Below are 16,006 nucleotides of genomic sequence, written 5' to 3' on the forward strand. Positions count from 1 at the left end.
CCAGGGGCCATCGGCCTCTTGCCCACCTGGGCACTCCTGGGCTCCTGTCCAGCCGCTGGCACCAGCACCCCGAGGCAGCTTTCTGCTGTACTTCTTGATGTCTTCCTCTTGCATCTCTTTTGTTTCGTTTTGCTGTTGTTGGGGTTCGCTTGGCCTTTTTTAACCTCTTCCTTTAACTTAGAGACGACCCGATTCAGAGCGTTTAACATTCCGAATCACTGTGAAACACTTTTTCATTGCCATTTTCCTCCGCTCCGATGTAACCACGCTCGGCGGGTCCCGGCTGTCCCGCCCCTCAGCCGCCCTCTCCCGTCAGGCTCCGGGCGGGATGGCGGCGGTGGCGGCAACTCCGGCCGGCGATCCCTTCGAGAAGAAGCTCATACGGGTAACGGGGGCCAGCGGGGTTCGCTTTCTCTTTTCATCACAGTTCTCCCCCAATCCTCCCCACCCCCGACATCGTCCGTGCTGTTTGTGCTGAAGGATGTGGTGGTTTTCTCCATTGCTGCTTGTGTAGGTCGTTGCAGTGCTGGTACGGCAGCAGAATGAGGAGAGAGATGCTAGGGGAAAAAAAAAAAAAAACAAACAAAAAAAAACCAAACCAAAAAACCCCCCACCTTTTAAAGTTATACGGCTGCGTCCGTTTTCCGTCTTTTTTTTTTTTTTTTTTTAATCAGGCTTGTGCAAGAGTTAGTGTTCCTTACATGGTGTAGAACTTCCATGTTCTTCAGTTATTACTGGTCATAATCTAACATTTTTAATCTAATTAGGGTGGATATTAGGGAAAATTTCTTCCTTCAAAGGGTTGTCCAGGCCTGGCACAGCTGCCCAGGGCATAGGTGGAGTCCTCAGCCCTGGAGGGATTTATAATCTGTGAGGATGTGGCACCTGGGGACAGTGGAGGCCTTGGCAGTGCTGGGGGAATGGTTGGACTTGATGATCCTGGAGGGCTTTTCCAGCCCAAACAATTTTATGATTCCACAATCTGAGCCCTACATGAGAGCACTGTGTTGGTCTGTTATTTCTGACCTTGTCTCTGATAGTACAACTGCTTTGCAGGGCATGTGCCTGCACATTGTGGTGACTCTCCCACTCTTCTGCAGAGACTGTTCCCAATGATGGCTTGGGCAGTTTTATCCCACAGGCTTTAACACAGTGTTCACCAGTTTTCCAAACACCTATTTAAGGTCTCTTGGGTCATTATTGTGTCTGTAGGTCATGGATAAAAAAATAACATTTCATCACATGGAGATAAGTAGGTGCTTAAAGAAAGGGAGATTTAAAGGGACATAATATATAGTCTTCTAAACCACAGAGGGTGTTTAAAGAAGAAGGAAAGAATTTTTTCTCCCCCTTTCCCACCAATGCCTCCTGGACTGATGTAGGAGTTACTCCTCAGGAATGAAGAGTTTGCAGTGGTTTACATTTTTCATGTCTATCAGCTATTTTCTGTCATTTCACATGATTGCTTGCTCTTTTGTCTCCCTTCTCTGGCAGGTTACTTTATGGCTAAAGAAAATATATGGGGATGTGCCTGTTCCAGAGTATGAGATGAATGAAAGGACAGTGGATATTTTGCATGAAGTTATGGAGTGCAATGAAGAAAGAGACAAAGACGTTATGTTGGTGATAGAGGACATGAAGGACCAGGCAACCAAGTATGAAGCAGAAAGTGAGTTTGAAGTTCCAGCTCTCAGTTCCATCAGAGTCAGGTTTTTCTTAGTGATCCTGAATATGGTATTTGTTAAAAACTTAGAAATATATGTAAATATATGTCATTGAAACAGACTCAGCGCCTTTTTTTTTTTTTTTTTTTTAAATGCAGTTTTTACTACAATGCATCACATGCCTTCCTTTCAGCTAAATTTGCAGTGATACAAGATTGGTCAAGGACAATTTTGTAAGCCATCTTGAGCAGGCCATAAATGTGGACAAGCAGGTTAATTGCTAAAACCTCCTAGTCTGCTGGGCGGGATAGCACAGCATGGAAATATTGCCTGGATAGAGAGGGAGTGTCCCTGCTGCTCATTCAAGAGTCCGAGCTGGTGCTAAGCCACTGTTAGGGAGAGCCCTGGAGGAGTCTGAAACAACATCAAGGTGATTAAGTTATGCTGAAGCTGCCTAGAGTGACTTTTATATTTTGTTTGGGGTTTTTTGAGCAAGTGAGTGGTTCAGGCGACCATAGTATGTTTTTAACGCACCTAATAAAGGACTGTCCCTTAAAAGGCTTTTCTCAGGAAGGAATTTTACTTTTCTGTGCAAAAGCTGGCATAGTACACATGAATATGTTTCTATAAGGAAACGTTTTTTTCCTTCAAGTGCCTTGCCACCAAACAAAAAATGATGGAGACAGGCTTCCTGGGACTGCCATGAACAAGGCTCAGGCTGAGCTTTGTGGGGAGATGACCTGCATGAGCTCATTGCTGTCACACAAGGGTGGGCTCTTGTTTGTCTGATGTCAGTCATGTAGGGAGTAGAGCAGTGCTTTCTCCCTTTATAGACTGAATTAATTTGACAAATGTAGGTGTGGCAGCAGTTTGGCATGTTTAAGCCTTTTTAAAAAGTGTCGTTTCCCCTCAACAACAGGCAGGTATCCAAGTTCTTGGTGTGGGATTGTGTTCTAGCTTTGGAGAGTTCCATAAAAGAGCAGTCATATTTTAAAAAATCACTACTTTAGGTTGTATATATTTTCCAGCTAAGTACTGGCAGGAAATTCTTGGAGAAAGCCTTGGTCTTTCAGTAGACAGTCTGTCCCAGGAAGCCGCCACAGACCTCACTGACCTGGTAGAAAGTGCCATGGAACTCGGAGTGGAGGACACATCTCTTGCCAGGTAATTCTTCACACTCTGTATTCATGGTGATGGTCTGTGTTGTTTTTCTCTGTTTTTTCACATCAGCCTCAAAATTGGCACCAGGAATCTTATTTGTCAGACTTATTTTTCACCCCTTGGGCAGCTTTGGAGTGCATGGGAACTGAGCATAAAGTGCTAGGTCTAGGTTATCCCAGCACAGGAAGGGCCTGGGATGGAGTTAAATCCCTCCTTTTCCTCATGCTTTTGTGGTCAGTGGCTGCAGGCTGCTACCAGTTGGACTGTTGTGCCAGGTATCCCAAGCTATAGCAGTTTCATACTGCTTAGGCAAAGACTGGGGAATTGTCACTGGTCTTCCAGCCTCAGGTCCTCATCCTTGTCTGTCTCATCTGGTCTCACTTCATGCAAGGGGATTGCCTTTGCCATGGAGAAATGGCATCTGTTAGTCTGGTCTCCTTGGGCCTCTCTCCCTAGCATGGCTTTGGCCCATGATACTGCAGCGCTTGCACTAAAGAAGGAGCAAAATTTGCCTTGGGATCCAATTTCTTATGTGGTATTTAGGATCTTGGCTCTTACAGCTTTCTTCCTGAGCTGGAGGGGGAAGAACTTTGGGCCGCTTAGGAAAAGGAAGATACTTGGGTGCTGCTGCGCACGTCTTGTGACCATGCATTTTCGGGGACTGAATACGGTTTCTGTCAAAGGCAGTAAGGCAAGCCAGGAGTGGAGTATGTGGTGGTTTCAAACCCAGTGGTTTTATTCACCAGAGTGTTAGTTGGTGTTCACTTACTCTTACTCAGGTTGCTGGGCTGTTTTCCCTTCCATGTGGAAATTTGTGTTAGTTATGGAAAGCAAATTCCCTTAGTGTCTTATTTTAATTTGCTTTTGCGATAACATCAGGAGGAAACTAAGTAATTCATGTAAAATGTGGAGACAAGAGTAACGATAAATTTGACTTTCAGAAGAGCTGACTCCTAAGCATTCCCAATGATTATCTCTTCACCAGCTTCTACAGTGCCATCAATTGCATGAGCTCAGAACTGTATAAAACAAAATCAAAAAATGAAGAAATGGAACTGAAATTGAAGACTCTCACGGAAAAACTAACTTCAGCACTGTCACTGGAGAAGAAGTTAGAGGAGTGAGTAACAGATGAGGAAGAGGGGAAGATAAAAGTAATACTGGTAATCTCTGTCTTGGGCACCATTGGCTGTGGTAACTAACAAGGATAACTGAATTTTTAGGGGTGTGACACATCTCCAATTCAAAGTGTTTGGAAGTATCTATATCAAAACCCATGTGTTATGGATACTTTTCAGTAATCAAAAGAGATCTGGGAAAGCATCAAACACATTATTTTAAAGCAAAAGGGATCTACAAGCAATTTCCAGATATGAGTTTGCATCTTCCACCAGCTGCTTTTGTGTGAGGCTGAAGACAAATCTGATTTTCTTAGCACATTTAGCATGTGCTCTGTAGTCAGACTGAGCAAGGCAAAACAAAAACCATTCCCAGTTAAGAAGTTCCCTTAACTAGTGTGTAGAAGACATAATAATAGTAGTAACTCTAAAAAAGTACCAGTATAAAGTCTGTTCCCTGGAGGATGTAATCTGAAGTAATCTGAACTGCTTTGCCAGGCACAGCAGGATCCATTGAGTGGGGGTTGGCCGAGATGCTCTCCACAGCTCCCTTCCAGTCTAATTATTTTAGACTGGAAGGGAGTGGTTTTTTGGTCTTTTCAAGTGGTAATTTGGCGTATAGAAGAGATTCCTGTGTGCTTTGTGCAGGTTTACCTCTTCTTGATATGAGGTTTATCTTGAGTAACAGGTCTCTAAGTGAGTCAGTATGCACAAGACTATTGCCTTTTGCTTTTAGGCACATAACTTTCCCCTTTGCTATTTTCCCTGGCCTGTGGAGTTCTGGAGGTAACAGCTGTATATGCTTCCACTGGAAAATCTCCATTTTCTTCCTTCTTGTGTTGGTTGTATTGCAGGGTTTAGCTTGAGCATAGATAAGTAGCAGTATTTCTATACTGATGTATCTTTGAATGTAACAGAGTGGTTTTTATATTATTTTTAAGGGATTTTAAAAAATTAAATGAATCTCAGGAAGCAGAAAAGGCCAAAGCTGAGATTCACTCCAAGGACCTGAAGTTCCTGGAAGATAAATCTAAGGATCTAAAAATAAAGGTCATTGAGGCTGAGGTAGGTGGAAGGGATTTTCCTACAAGACACTGTGATGGGATGACATAGCTGTGGTTTGTTGAGCCCAAATTTATAGTTACAGATACGTTCCATAAGCTTCCTAAACTCCAGGACTGGGGACTCTTGAGCTAACAGGACAACATGTAAATATAGTTGTCCCTACTGATCTCTCCTTAGTATATCCTGTGATCTGTACAGTGCTCTCTCCTCATTCCCTGGGATACTTTAGCGGGGATTACTTGGTCATTCTTGTGAGTTGCTGTCATACAAGAGAACATAGACCGCTACCAGTAGAGCAGCTGATTCATTGAGTTAAAGTGTGTCTCAGAATAATGAATATGGCACAGTTTTTAAAAGAATAAATGACTAAACGCAGAAAGCAAAAGTTGTATAGCCTGCTCCTTCACCTTCCCTAAAGCATGAAGGACATGTGACTGCCTTATTCAACGCCTGGATGCTGATACTTGACAAATACAAGATGGAAAGTGTTGTATTACAATTGACAATTTCCAGAGAAGCTTTTCTTCAGCCTTGCCATGTGCCCTTCTCCCACTGCTTTTCTGGAAAGACTTGTTATTCTTAATACAAATTTTAACAGCACCTCATTCTGTACACCAGGTATAGCTGTGGCTCAAATAGCACAGTTTCTGCTATGGACAACCTGTGTTATTCTCTGCCTGTTTAGATAAAAACAGAAGGAAATGGTGGAATCTTTCTCCTTGTTGTATTTTGTGCCCTCTCCTGTTTTTACAGGAGGAGCTTCTTGCCATGGGGTTGGACCAGTCCCTGATGCATAAGGCACTTGTGAAATTGTCTGAGGTAGGTTTTTGGGTACAAGAGGGATGTTTCTACAGTGGGACAGGCCAAGGTTGCTTGTTGGGTGCTTTCGGAAGTTGTAGTTTGCTGTTTGGTTGCCTGAACAAATCTTAATGGCCAAAGGAAGCACAAATAAAAATCCTGTAGATGGATTCCCATGGGCTCTTTTGGTTTGTCCCTCCTAGAGGCATCTACTGGAGAATTTCCACAGGACAAATTCCCTGCCACTGAAAACAGATCTGCCTCCTTTATTTCTGATCTGTGTTATAAACAGAATGGACCATATCTCATTACATGGCTCCCTGTGTATTGCAGTTGCTTCATAGTATGACCCATGTGATTCTTTCTACTTTGTGTAAAATTAGTCTCTTTCAAACAAGGGGGTATGGTCAAATGAAACACAAATTCTGAACCACTGTGTGCTGTTATTTTTTTTTGTTGTGTCTTTAAATACAACATTTTTCAGCAGTATTGTAAGCCTAGTGGAACATATGTTAAATAAAAAACACATTTCTTGAGTTAGTAACAACAGATTTTACAGCTTTGTGCTGTGCACTCATATCTTCATAATTTTTGCTGTTACTGTATTGGGAACTCAGTCTTTCTCATTACTTTTGCTATCTTTTCCTGTATGTTTTTGAGTGGAGCAGTGAAAATAGGTTTCCTGGTTTCTTTGTTGTGGTTCTTACCAACCAGCACTGGGTGGCAGTGATCACATTGCCCAGTGTTACAGGAGGGTACTGACCAGAATAGTTTTTGTTGGAATTTTGCATCCAAAAAGCCACGGGCAAATTTTCTAGGCTTGTCATCTTCTAGAGCCCAAGCATAAGGTAAGGTTTGACACCCTGACATTTTTAGAACTGCTTTGCCAAGACATCAGTGAAACGGGCAGCACAAATTACTTATCTTTTTGATTTAACTTTGATTATTTGAAAAGAGTTCAGGACAGTGGAAGGTACTCAATTTGCAGCTCCAAAGAGAAATTACTTCAATTTTCCATGTGTTTTATAGAAGATGAAAACTCTCAAATTCTGAAATGTAGATAACTGTGTATCTATCTCACTCATTTCCATCAATTCTACAAATAATTCTCTAGAATATCATCTGCCTTGCTCTCTCTGCAGGAACTGGCTGCACTGCTGAAAGAAATTGAGCCATTGAAGAAGGAACTGGCGTTCTACCATGATTTGCCTCTTGTAATTATTTATTTCACTGTTACATTGTATTTGCCATCAGGTTAATTTTAGTGGACTTCAGAATGTAATGGGTATCGTTGTGATGGCATTGGTGGACAGGTAGATATGCTACAGGTCTGTTAATGATGCAAAGCAAAGACTTTATTTATTAATCAAAACCAAGAAATTAGATTTCCTTGTCAGGCAAACTTTGTTCTCACAAAGCAGACAGATTTGCTGGGTAAATTAGTATTCAGGTGAATTAGCTGGAAATTTAACAAAGAAATATGGAAGAAAAGGAATCTCCTAGTATAACCCACTTTTTGAGATTTACCAATACTTTAGCTGTAACTGTCATTGGGCTGTCAATGTGGTGGACACAGCACATAGTGCAGAGTTTGGAGCTCTGAACAGTATCTTAAGGATCCTGAAGAAATGGGTAAATGTAGGTTTTGTCCCCTAAACTGGCTGCTCCATCATTTTCTTTGATTTCTCTTGAGGGTTCTGGGTACTCAGCTCTATGAAAATGGAAGTTTCTCATCTCCTGTCACTAGAGGACACAAAAAGAATGATACTCACACAGTTAAGTCATTAGGGCAAAAAGAAGGGAAGTTTATTTTCTTGACCTCGCTTATATAGATTCTGGACAATGGCCAGGGATTGGAGAATAAGGTTGCCACCTCTCCACCCCACTGGTCACACTAGAAGTCCATCAAGTGTCCCTCCTCCAAGGAGGAATACAAAAAGTCGCTTTGTTTATGTTAAATCCATGAGAAAACTCCACTACAAAAATTAAAAAAAAAAAAAAAAAAAAAAAAAAAAAAAAAAAAAAAAAAAAAAAAAAAAAAAAAAAAGGTAAAAAGGTTGTGGGTAGAATGGTGGGAATTCTGCTCTGTTTAACTCATCTGCCTCCAACAGGCAGCTTCCTCCTTCCCTCAAGTGGAACAGGACATTCAAATGGGATTAGGTTCTCCTGTTCCCTCCTCCAGCCTTGCTGTTAGTGGAGACACAGAGGGCCCCAGTGCCTCACTCCTGGTGCAGAAGGAGGGGAGGGAGGTTTATCCTTGCAAACTTCCTGTGCTTTGAAAGATTCTTGCACAAATATGTTTGAAATCAAGTCCCTTGATTGGTAGGTTTGGAAAATTGCTTAAAATGAAGGGGGTTTTTTAGACTTCAAGCTATACCAGACTTTTGAAAAATACTTGATTGCCCAAACCAGATCAATACTAGGCTTTTAATGGCAGTACCTTCTACATGTGAAGTGCATACACTGCATGAGTTGCCCATTAATTCACTCAAGGCTCATCATTAGACTGTTGTAAAGGTGCAGAGACTCTTGTTTCCTGATGAAATACTGATTTTTATGCTGTTTTCTCTCTTTAGAGCATTCCCCTGGCACAAGTGAAGGTTGAAGAAGCAAGAAAAGAACTTGTAAGAGTTTTTTGTCTTTCCAGGAGCCACATGTAGTAATTAATTACAGATTTACTCCCCTTAGACTGGAGTCTTAATGTTCTCATGGGGAAATCTGGTGAGGCAGAAGTTGTAGATACTGATCAGAGGAGCTGGTGGAGTGATGTCTGAGCAGCAAAGGCAGTTGGGCACAGTGATACCAGTGCAGATTAGGTAGCTATATCCCCATGAATTTTGCCTATTGAATGTTTATTCACTCAGTGTAGCTCTCAGAAGCTCCTCCTGAACCCTTAGAGGGCGCCAGGCTCTGTTTTAGTCAACAGCTGCTTGTAGACTGCAATGGGGACCTTCCTCTATAAAACACAGTGCCCATTTCCTCCATGCTAGTGTAATCTGCAGGTGTGACTGTTGAGCCAAACACCGTAAAAGCTGTTTGGGAAGTTCATATGTAGCTTTCCTGAGTGAGCTGGGCCACGTTTAAGCCCTATAAAAGCTGGTTTTGTTACTTTGGGCTACTGCCTGCTTGCTCGTAAAGCACAAGTGGTAAGCCTTAAACACATGATCAAAAATCACAGCAAGGTGAGGGTATTTTGCATGTTTTCAGGTAAGACTGCTTGGATTGGTACACCCCTTGTTTTTGATTCAGGAGCACAAGCTCCCCTTTCCAACCTGAGGCTGTTCTGAGTTCAGAATGCTCACCTCTGAAGAGGACTTGTGAGCTGGGAGGTGTCCAAAGTCACATTGGGGCACAGAGTAAAGGCAGCTGAGCTTGTCCCAGCTCTTCTTTTGGAGGTTTCCCTGTGGCTATCTGCCCTTTGCAGTGACAAGTCCGTCCAGCTCCGCACTGGGGTTAACCCATCACTGCTGATGACCTCCCAGGGTTTGATCACTGCAGATGTGTTTGTTTACCAGTAGTGTGTGGAAACTGTCTCGTGGTCCCTGATTCCTCTTGGTTTTCTCTCCTGCTAGAAAGCCTTGGACGAAGAGCTAACAAGGGAGATCGAGGCTTTGCCTTTTGAGCTGACATAGCACAGCAAACCCCAATTCACCTGAAGTGGCCTATGTGGAACATGATTTTCCATCTGTTGCCTACTTACTTGCACTGGCAATGCATTCCAGAATTCTCACTGTACCTTGGCATCTTCCTGCTGTGTTCTTCCTTCTGCTGGCCTTGTGTTTGTAAACTTCACATATTTTTCATTAAATAACCTCCTTGCTGTTGTCTTTATGAGTTCTTTTCCCTCTGTGATACACATCTGCAAAGTAACTCTATAGATAGTGCAGGTATAGTTTTAAAACAATTAAAACCACACAGACCTTTCTAGATCTGAAACAGTATTTCTGCAAAACCAGTGTGGGACATAATGATTTTGAAGTTAGATTGCCCTTAACAATTCTACCTCAAATGTCATCTTCCATGAGGGTTCTCTGAGCCCTCTTATTTTCCATGCCATCACCACACCACCCTTCCACACTTTCAGAATTGTTTTGCACACTCCAGGTTTTAGAAGCTGTTTGATACCAAATCAGAAAATCTCCTGTGGATAGGGAAAAAGCAAAATCTGTAAATAGTGGTAGCACCGGAGGACGCTGAGCATGGTCCTGTTTGTTCTGGGAAGCATCCAGGCAAATAGTGGTGTTCTCAGTGACAATCTGTTTGCAACTGGAGTTGCAAGAGATTACGGCCATGAGAGCTGTTGCTTCACTGCAAAAGTTGATTTTCCTCTGATCTGCAGGAACACAGATTCAAAATTACACTGGTGTCAGTAAAATACCACGTGTGATGTCTGTCCTCCCCTTTTTTGCTGTGATGGAGAAAAATTGAGTGCCCAGAAAGCCACTGCCCATGAGAATCAGCCTCTTACATACAGCAGAAGGAATTGCTGTTTAAATCAAGCTGTGAGGAAAGGGTGAGTTGCCTTAGTTTGGGGGATATTTATCTTCACTCCTTCTGGGGTAGGAAACAAGGGCAAAAGCCAGTGGAAAATGGCTAAACTGGCTTAAGAGAAATTACCTCAGAGGTAACTGATGCGGAATTTGGAGCAGGCACTGTGGTGCAGGGACGATTACAGGTACAGCTACTGCTAACAAATAAAACCCAGGCAAAAGCCGTGGGAATGGTGTTTGAGCCTGGAAGGAACAAGAATATAATCTGATTTTCCTGTTGTGGTAGGGGAAAGAAGCTGTAGTCTTGGAAGACATCAGAACGTAGCTGGGTGGACATCAAATAATGTAACAAGAAAGTCCCAGTGTAAGGCATGGGAGGTCATGGCCTACAATTAAGGAATCTTTATCTCTGGAAGCTGCTAAAAGCAGATTAGAAATTATTTGCTTGAGTGTTTAAAATGTGAGGGAGTATTGATCACATTTTGGGATACAAAGATGGGATAGATGATGGCTTGAGGGTGCAACTAGCCCTGCTTTTTAATGACAGACTAAAGACTGACTTGGCTAAGATTAGGAGAAGACTTTATCTCACACATGTAACCGTAACTCCAGGCTTGGGAGGATTTCCTGGGGAGTGTGGCACTTCCGTAGCTCCACCTCATCATGAAGTGCTGTGCCAGCTGTGAAGCCTGGGGCTGCTCTCCACTCCCCGTGCCCACTGAGCAGCTGCACCACTCCCCAGCTGCTGCTATTTCACAGCACATGAAGAGCATAAATCTATGTAGGTAACAGCAGGGCCAGACTGGAGGGCTGCTCCAACACAGCTGTGTGTTGCTTCCTAGCACTGGAAATTCAAGGAGGAAAAAAAATTCCCAGCAACTGCATCTGAGCCATGTGTTACAAGCTGAGGTGTCCTCAGTGCATGCAGTGTCAATCAGTGGACAGTTATGAGGGTCCAACTGCTCAGCTCTTGATGGAAATTGAGAAAAGTCAAATAAACAAGATTTTTCAGATCCCTTTGGGAAGGTTTCTCAGCTCTTTGGTTTTGCCTGGGCAGAGTGCCTTGCAGGAGCCCTTTTTTTTCTGGTGTGTTGGGACAGAACAGCTTTTCCCCCATGGGAATGGGATACTGGAGGAGGAACAACTTGCTGAAGTCCTACTGAGACAGGAGCACACACAGGCTGGCTGAGAAAACCTTTGATTCTGGGCTTCCCTTTCTGCCCTGGCAGCTGTTGAGTGTTTCCACAGGGGTCACAGTGGGTGGCTGCCAGCTGGACCCTCGGCTGTTGGATAATATGGAATAATCATGCAACTGAGAGGAACATGAGGCTAGGAAGGCCTCCACTGCTTCACTGTCCCTGTAGGGTAGTTCAGCTGCTCCACTCTTGAGCTCCCAAACTGAGTTTTGGAGACACCTGTGGAAACTGACAAGGGTTCAGAAAATAGATTTTTAGGCTCCAGGCAGTAGCTTTGAAGCGTGTGGGAAAAGCCAAGTATATAACTCTCCTACTCTGGCCTGGGAAATCATAAGGAGGAACCCAAAACAATCCTTGTAGATATCCTCTTCCTGACACCTGGTGTTTTTCCAACTTGTTTACTGGTAAAGATGTTTACAAGGAGGTGTTCTAAATGACCAATAATATTAATTGTACCAAAATACTGTATAAAAGACTTTGTATTTCAATAAATCTTTGCTGTAATGCCCTCCGAAGAAACCGGAGTTTTAAGTATTGTTATTTGAGCCGTCCCAAATCATACCTATGAAGTCCTGCAAGATGAGAGTAGGTGCAGGGCCAGGCTGAGCTGCAGACATTCCATTTTCCCAACAGTGTGCAAAAGGTGTTCGTGTTTTATTGCTGTGTGCTCAATTCCTCCTCCTGGAAAACATGAGGAAATCTGCCAAAAAACAAACAAAAAAACCCCCAAAACCCACCCCCCAAAACAAACAAACAAACCCAAACAAACAACAACAACAAAAAATGGAATTAAAATTATGAACTAGATGAAAAATTAAAAATATGAAAATGAGGGTCAGCCTCAAGTGCAAACTCAAACACTTTTTACCACAAATTGGCATACTGTTCTTATCAGCCCAATATGCAAAATAATAACTACTTTAGGAAAAAAAAATCGTCTGGAAACTAGCCAAGTATTGTGGATCTATTTAAAAGAAAACATTTAGATACTAAACCCAGAATAATTAGAGTAAAATGCTGGAGAAATGCAGAATCCATCAAGCAAATTTAAGGTTTCTAAGCTGACATATGTATGTTTTTACTTAAAATGCATTGAATCAAAAGGAGTGGATGGAATCTCTTTTGGCTGTATCTTTTGGCTAATACTATAGAAATTCTCCATCTGTTGCAAGCATTTCATTGTGGTTCCTCTCCAGTCTTCCTTTGACTGAAAGTATTCAAAAAAAATATTTTTTTTTTATTTATATAAATGCTTTGGAAGATGTAGGATATTAAGATGGGAATTTAATTAAAAATAACTAAAAATATTAAGTTTCAAGATTTATTTAAAAAGTAAGTTGGTTGCATTGGGTACCATTTCCAGTATATAAATATCTTGATACTCAATGCTGTTTGGGGTATTTATAAGCAAAATTTTATGGGTCAAATCGTAAGTGTGTAAAAGATCTTTCAAATTACATTGAGAACTGAATAGTTCTTAGAGGTTTGGGAAATGTTTTGTATTTATAAGCTATTCTTTGAATTTTTAAAGTACAGGGTCTGCAGTGAAACAACAGTAATCTTGGTCCATGTGACCTTGCAGAAAATCCTTCACTTTGCCTCCAAGCCGGTAGTCACTATTAGTAACTTCAAGCAACTTTAAAAACATTTCTTATTTTGTTAAATGCTCACTTCTCTAAAGAATTTCAGTACTGGGCTGTATTTCTGCTTCTCCAATTCACAAATATTTCTCCTACAGAAAAACACCACATGTGAATAAGCAGAGGCTTTACCAATGAGAGTGTGTTTAAAGTAAGACTTGTGAGTTCTTCTGCCTGTGCTAGGTACCGCATACATGGGAGGACATGGTGCTGCCTCCCTCTGCCTTGAAGTCCTTCAGCATTGCACCATGCTGAACTGTGTAAACTCTAGTAAAAACACATCCAGCAACTTCCAAAATTACAAACTAATCCAACAGATGCTTCCTCTAGCTCCTTGAGAAATATGCCTCTAATGCTAATGAAGCAGCTGTGCTGATTAATTAGATTTTGTTGGCTGATAAAATCTAGCAGCAAGGAAATGTTTTATTTCTTTTCCTTTCCAAGGAGATGCTGGCTGTACCTCAGGGATGGATGAACACGGTGATGTTCTGGACACCTTTTCCACGGTCCCTGTTTGGCTCCTGCTCTGGCTGCAGGGAAGCCTGGGTGACTTCAAGAGCAGCAGGGGGATGGTTTGGCTGGGTATCAACAGCACATTTGTAATTTCAGAGACTTGGAAAATGGGTGTTGTTTAAATGTTGCTTGGAAGTTGAAGCTTCCTTTGCAGAGGGTGCTTAGTAATGTGCCTATGGATGCCTCAGAGATGAGCCCTTGAAAAGTCATTCTTCAGTCTGGAGTTGGAAGGCAACTTTTGGCCTGGGACTGGGAAAGAGAAGAAAGCAGGGATAGAGGAGTGTCCCCGTGCCAGGAGATGGCTGAGAGAAGCCAGCCTGGAAGCCTTTATGAGCCAAAATGCTCTCAGAACCAACTTTTACTTTGACAAGAGAATGTGGCTCAGGGTTGTGCTCCAGCACTGAGCTGATTTCCTCCCATTGTCTTTGGGGAAGAGCAGAGAGTCCCTTTGCTCAAACACATTTCTTCCTAGCAGAGTTCTTTTCACATCCTTGGGTAAGTGACACTGAAATCACTGCACTATTGGGAGACACAGTCAAAGAATAATAATATGGAGCCAGAGGAGCCTAGAAGATGTACTGAGCTGTACTCCAAAAATTTCTGGAACTAGCACCACCTCCAGCCTTTCCTCTTTTCTTCCTAATCTTTGAGCCCAATCTCTCTGATGTTTCAGAATGAGTCCCCTGGTATTTGCCCTAATCTGGCATTTAAAATATCAAGTAATAAAGCTTTCACCACTTCCCTTAAGGAGATGATCTTCCAGCCTGTGGTTCTCTATTCAAAAGCCTTCCACAGATTCTCAGTTTAGACATGCCCTTCTGTAATTTCACCCTATTAAAATCACTAATGTATCTCCAGCCTTCTCCCTTGATGCTGCTTGCTTCATTCAGACATTTACAGATCACTGGTGTCTCCCTGCTCAGTTTACTAATTTCACTGTACATGAGACAGTAATAATTCATTTTTCTCTCTTTTGTGAAGCCTCCAGCCTGCTGATTCTTTCAGCCATGGAGTCTTGGATCTCCTTCCCATGTATCACTCTTTCTGCAAATCCAAGGCAAATGCTCACCACCCTCGCCCGTGTCCTCACACTTTCCTGTACTGCATCCAAAACTGCACTGTCTGTTCCCAACTGCCATGTCCCAACACCTGTGAGCTGCATGGTGTCCTCTGGGTATCTTTCAGGAGCCATGCCTCCAAAGCACATTGCTCCCAGGAAATAGAGGTTCTGGATGTTTTTCCCTCAGAAATACAGGTTCTGGATGTTCCCCCTCCCTTTCAGAAGCAGCCAGCTGTGTGGTGAAGGCTGATGGTTCAAGCTGTGTAGGAAATCGGAGTGGGCTCTGGATTCTGCCCGCAGCCCAGCGCAGAGAAGGTTTTGTCTTTACTCAGTACAGACTTTGCTAGTGCTTTTGTCACCACCTTCATGCTGACACCACAAATAATAAATTCCCCTTCCTTGACAAGAAAATTTTTTTACATATTTGGTGAGAAGTATTTCGCAAAGTACTGGTTTAAAAAATAATTGTGGATTTCTGAATGCATGGTTCTGCTTCTAGCTGAATCTCTTAATCTCTCCTAATATGATGAATACTTCTGAGGTCGCATGATATCTGTTTTTCCCAAGTCCATGACCATGATTTGGGTGGTGGTGCGGGTAGGTTTCCCACACGTTTCCATGCTACCCAGCCCTAGGACTGAGTCTGTGTCATGAGCAGTTCTACAGTCAATGCTCAACTCTTGAATTTCCCAGGTGTTCCTAGCCCTGATCAGGACTTATGGACTATGCTGAAGTGATTTCCTGCCATGTTTTCCGAGTCTCAGGGATGACACCTGCAGCTGTGGCAGGACAGCCCCTGGGGTGCAGAAACATGAGGATGGTGTTTAACGAGGGCATTACAATGTTTAAAGTATGCATGACTAAAATGTGCATTACGATGTTTAAAGCATGCATTGCAATCATTAAATAGGGCATTACAGTGTCATTCTGATTGCATTACACTGTTTCCCCCATGCAGCCCCTGAGGCTCAGGTCTCCAGAGGTGCCTTCCAAACCTAAAGATCCCTGGATTCTGTGGTCTTAGAGAGCGCAGGACCACCAGGATAGGAGTCGAAGGGAGAATGTGCTCAGAGTGTGTGAGGAGTGCTGGGGGGTATGTGTGACAGTGACAGGGACAGTCAGTGACAAGGGACAGTGATAGAGACAGGGACACAGTGACAGTGACTGTTACAGAGTGATAGGGACAATGATAGTGACAGGGACGCTGACAGTGGCACAGTGGTACAGGGGCAGTGACACAGGGCTGGTGACAGAGGGACACAGGGACACAGGGACACAGGGACAGTGACTACAGGTTCAGG

General features: G+C 42.8%; 1 protein-coding gene across 1 annotated transcript; it reads left to right on the forward strand.

Moving 5' to 3' along the window:
• The first annotated feature begins 307 nt into the window (after positions 1–307).
• HAUS1 (HAUS augmin like complex subunit 1) lies at positions 308–9,633 on the forward strand. The gene is made up of 9 exons (XM_040091165.2): positions 308–385; positions 1,495–1,669; positions 2,693–2,828; positions 3,811–3,945; positions 4,885–5,008; positions 5,762–5,827; positions 6,949–7,020; positions 8,383–8,430; positions 9,379–9,633. Exons 1-9 carry the CDS (start codon positions 329–331, stop codon positions 9,436–9,438), a joined length of 873 nt encoding a protein of 290 aa, XP_039947099.1. The 5' UTR covers positions 308–328; the 3' UTR covers positions 9,439–9,633.
• Positions 9,634–16,006: the final 6,373 nt, after the last annotated feature.

The sequence above is a fragment of the Hirundo rustica genome, chromosome Z, assembly GCF_015227805.2.
Source record: "Hirundo rustica isolate bHirRus1 chromosome Z, bHirRus1.pri.v3, whole genome shotgun sequence".
NCBI classification, from domain to species: Eukaryota; Metazoa; Chordata; class Aves; order Passeriformes; family Hirundinidae; genus Hirundo; species Hirundo rustica.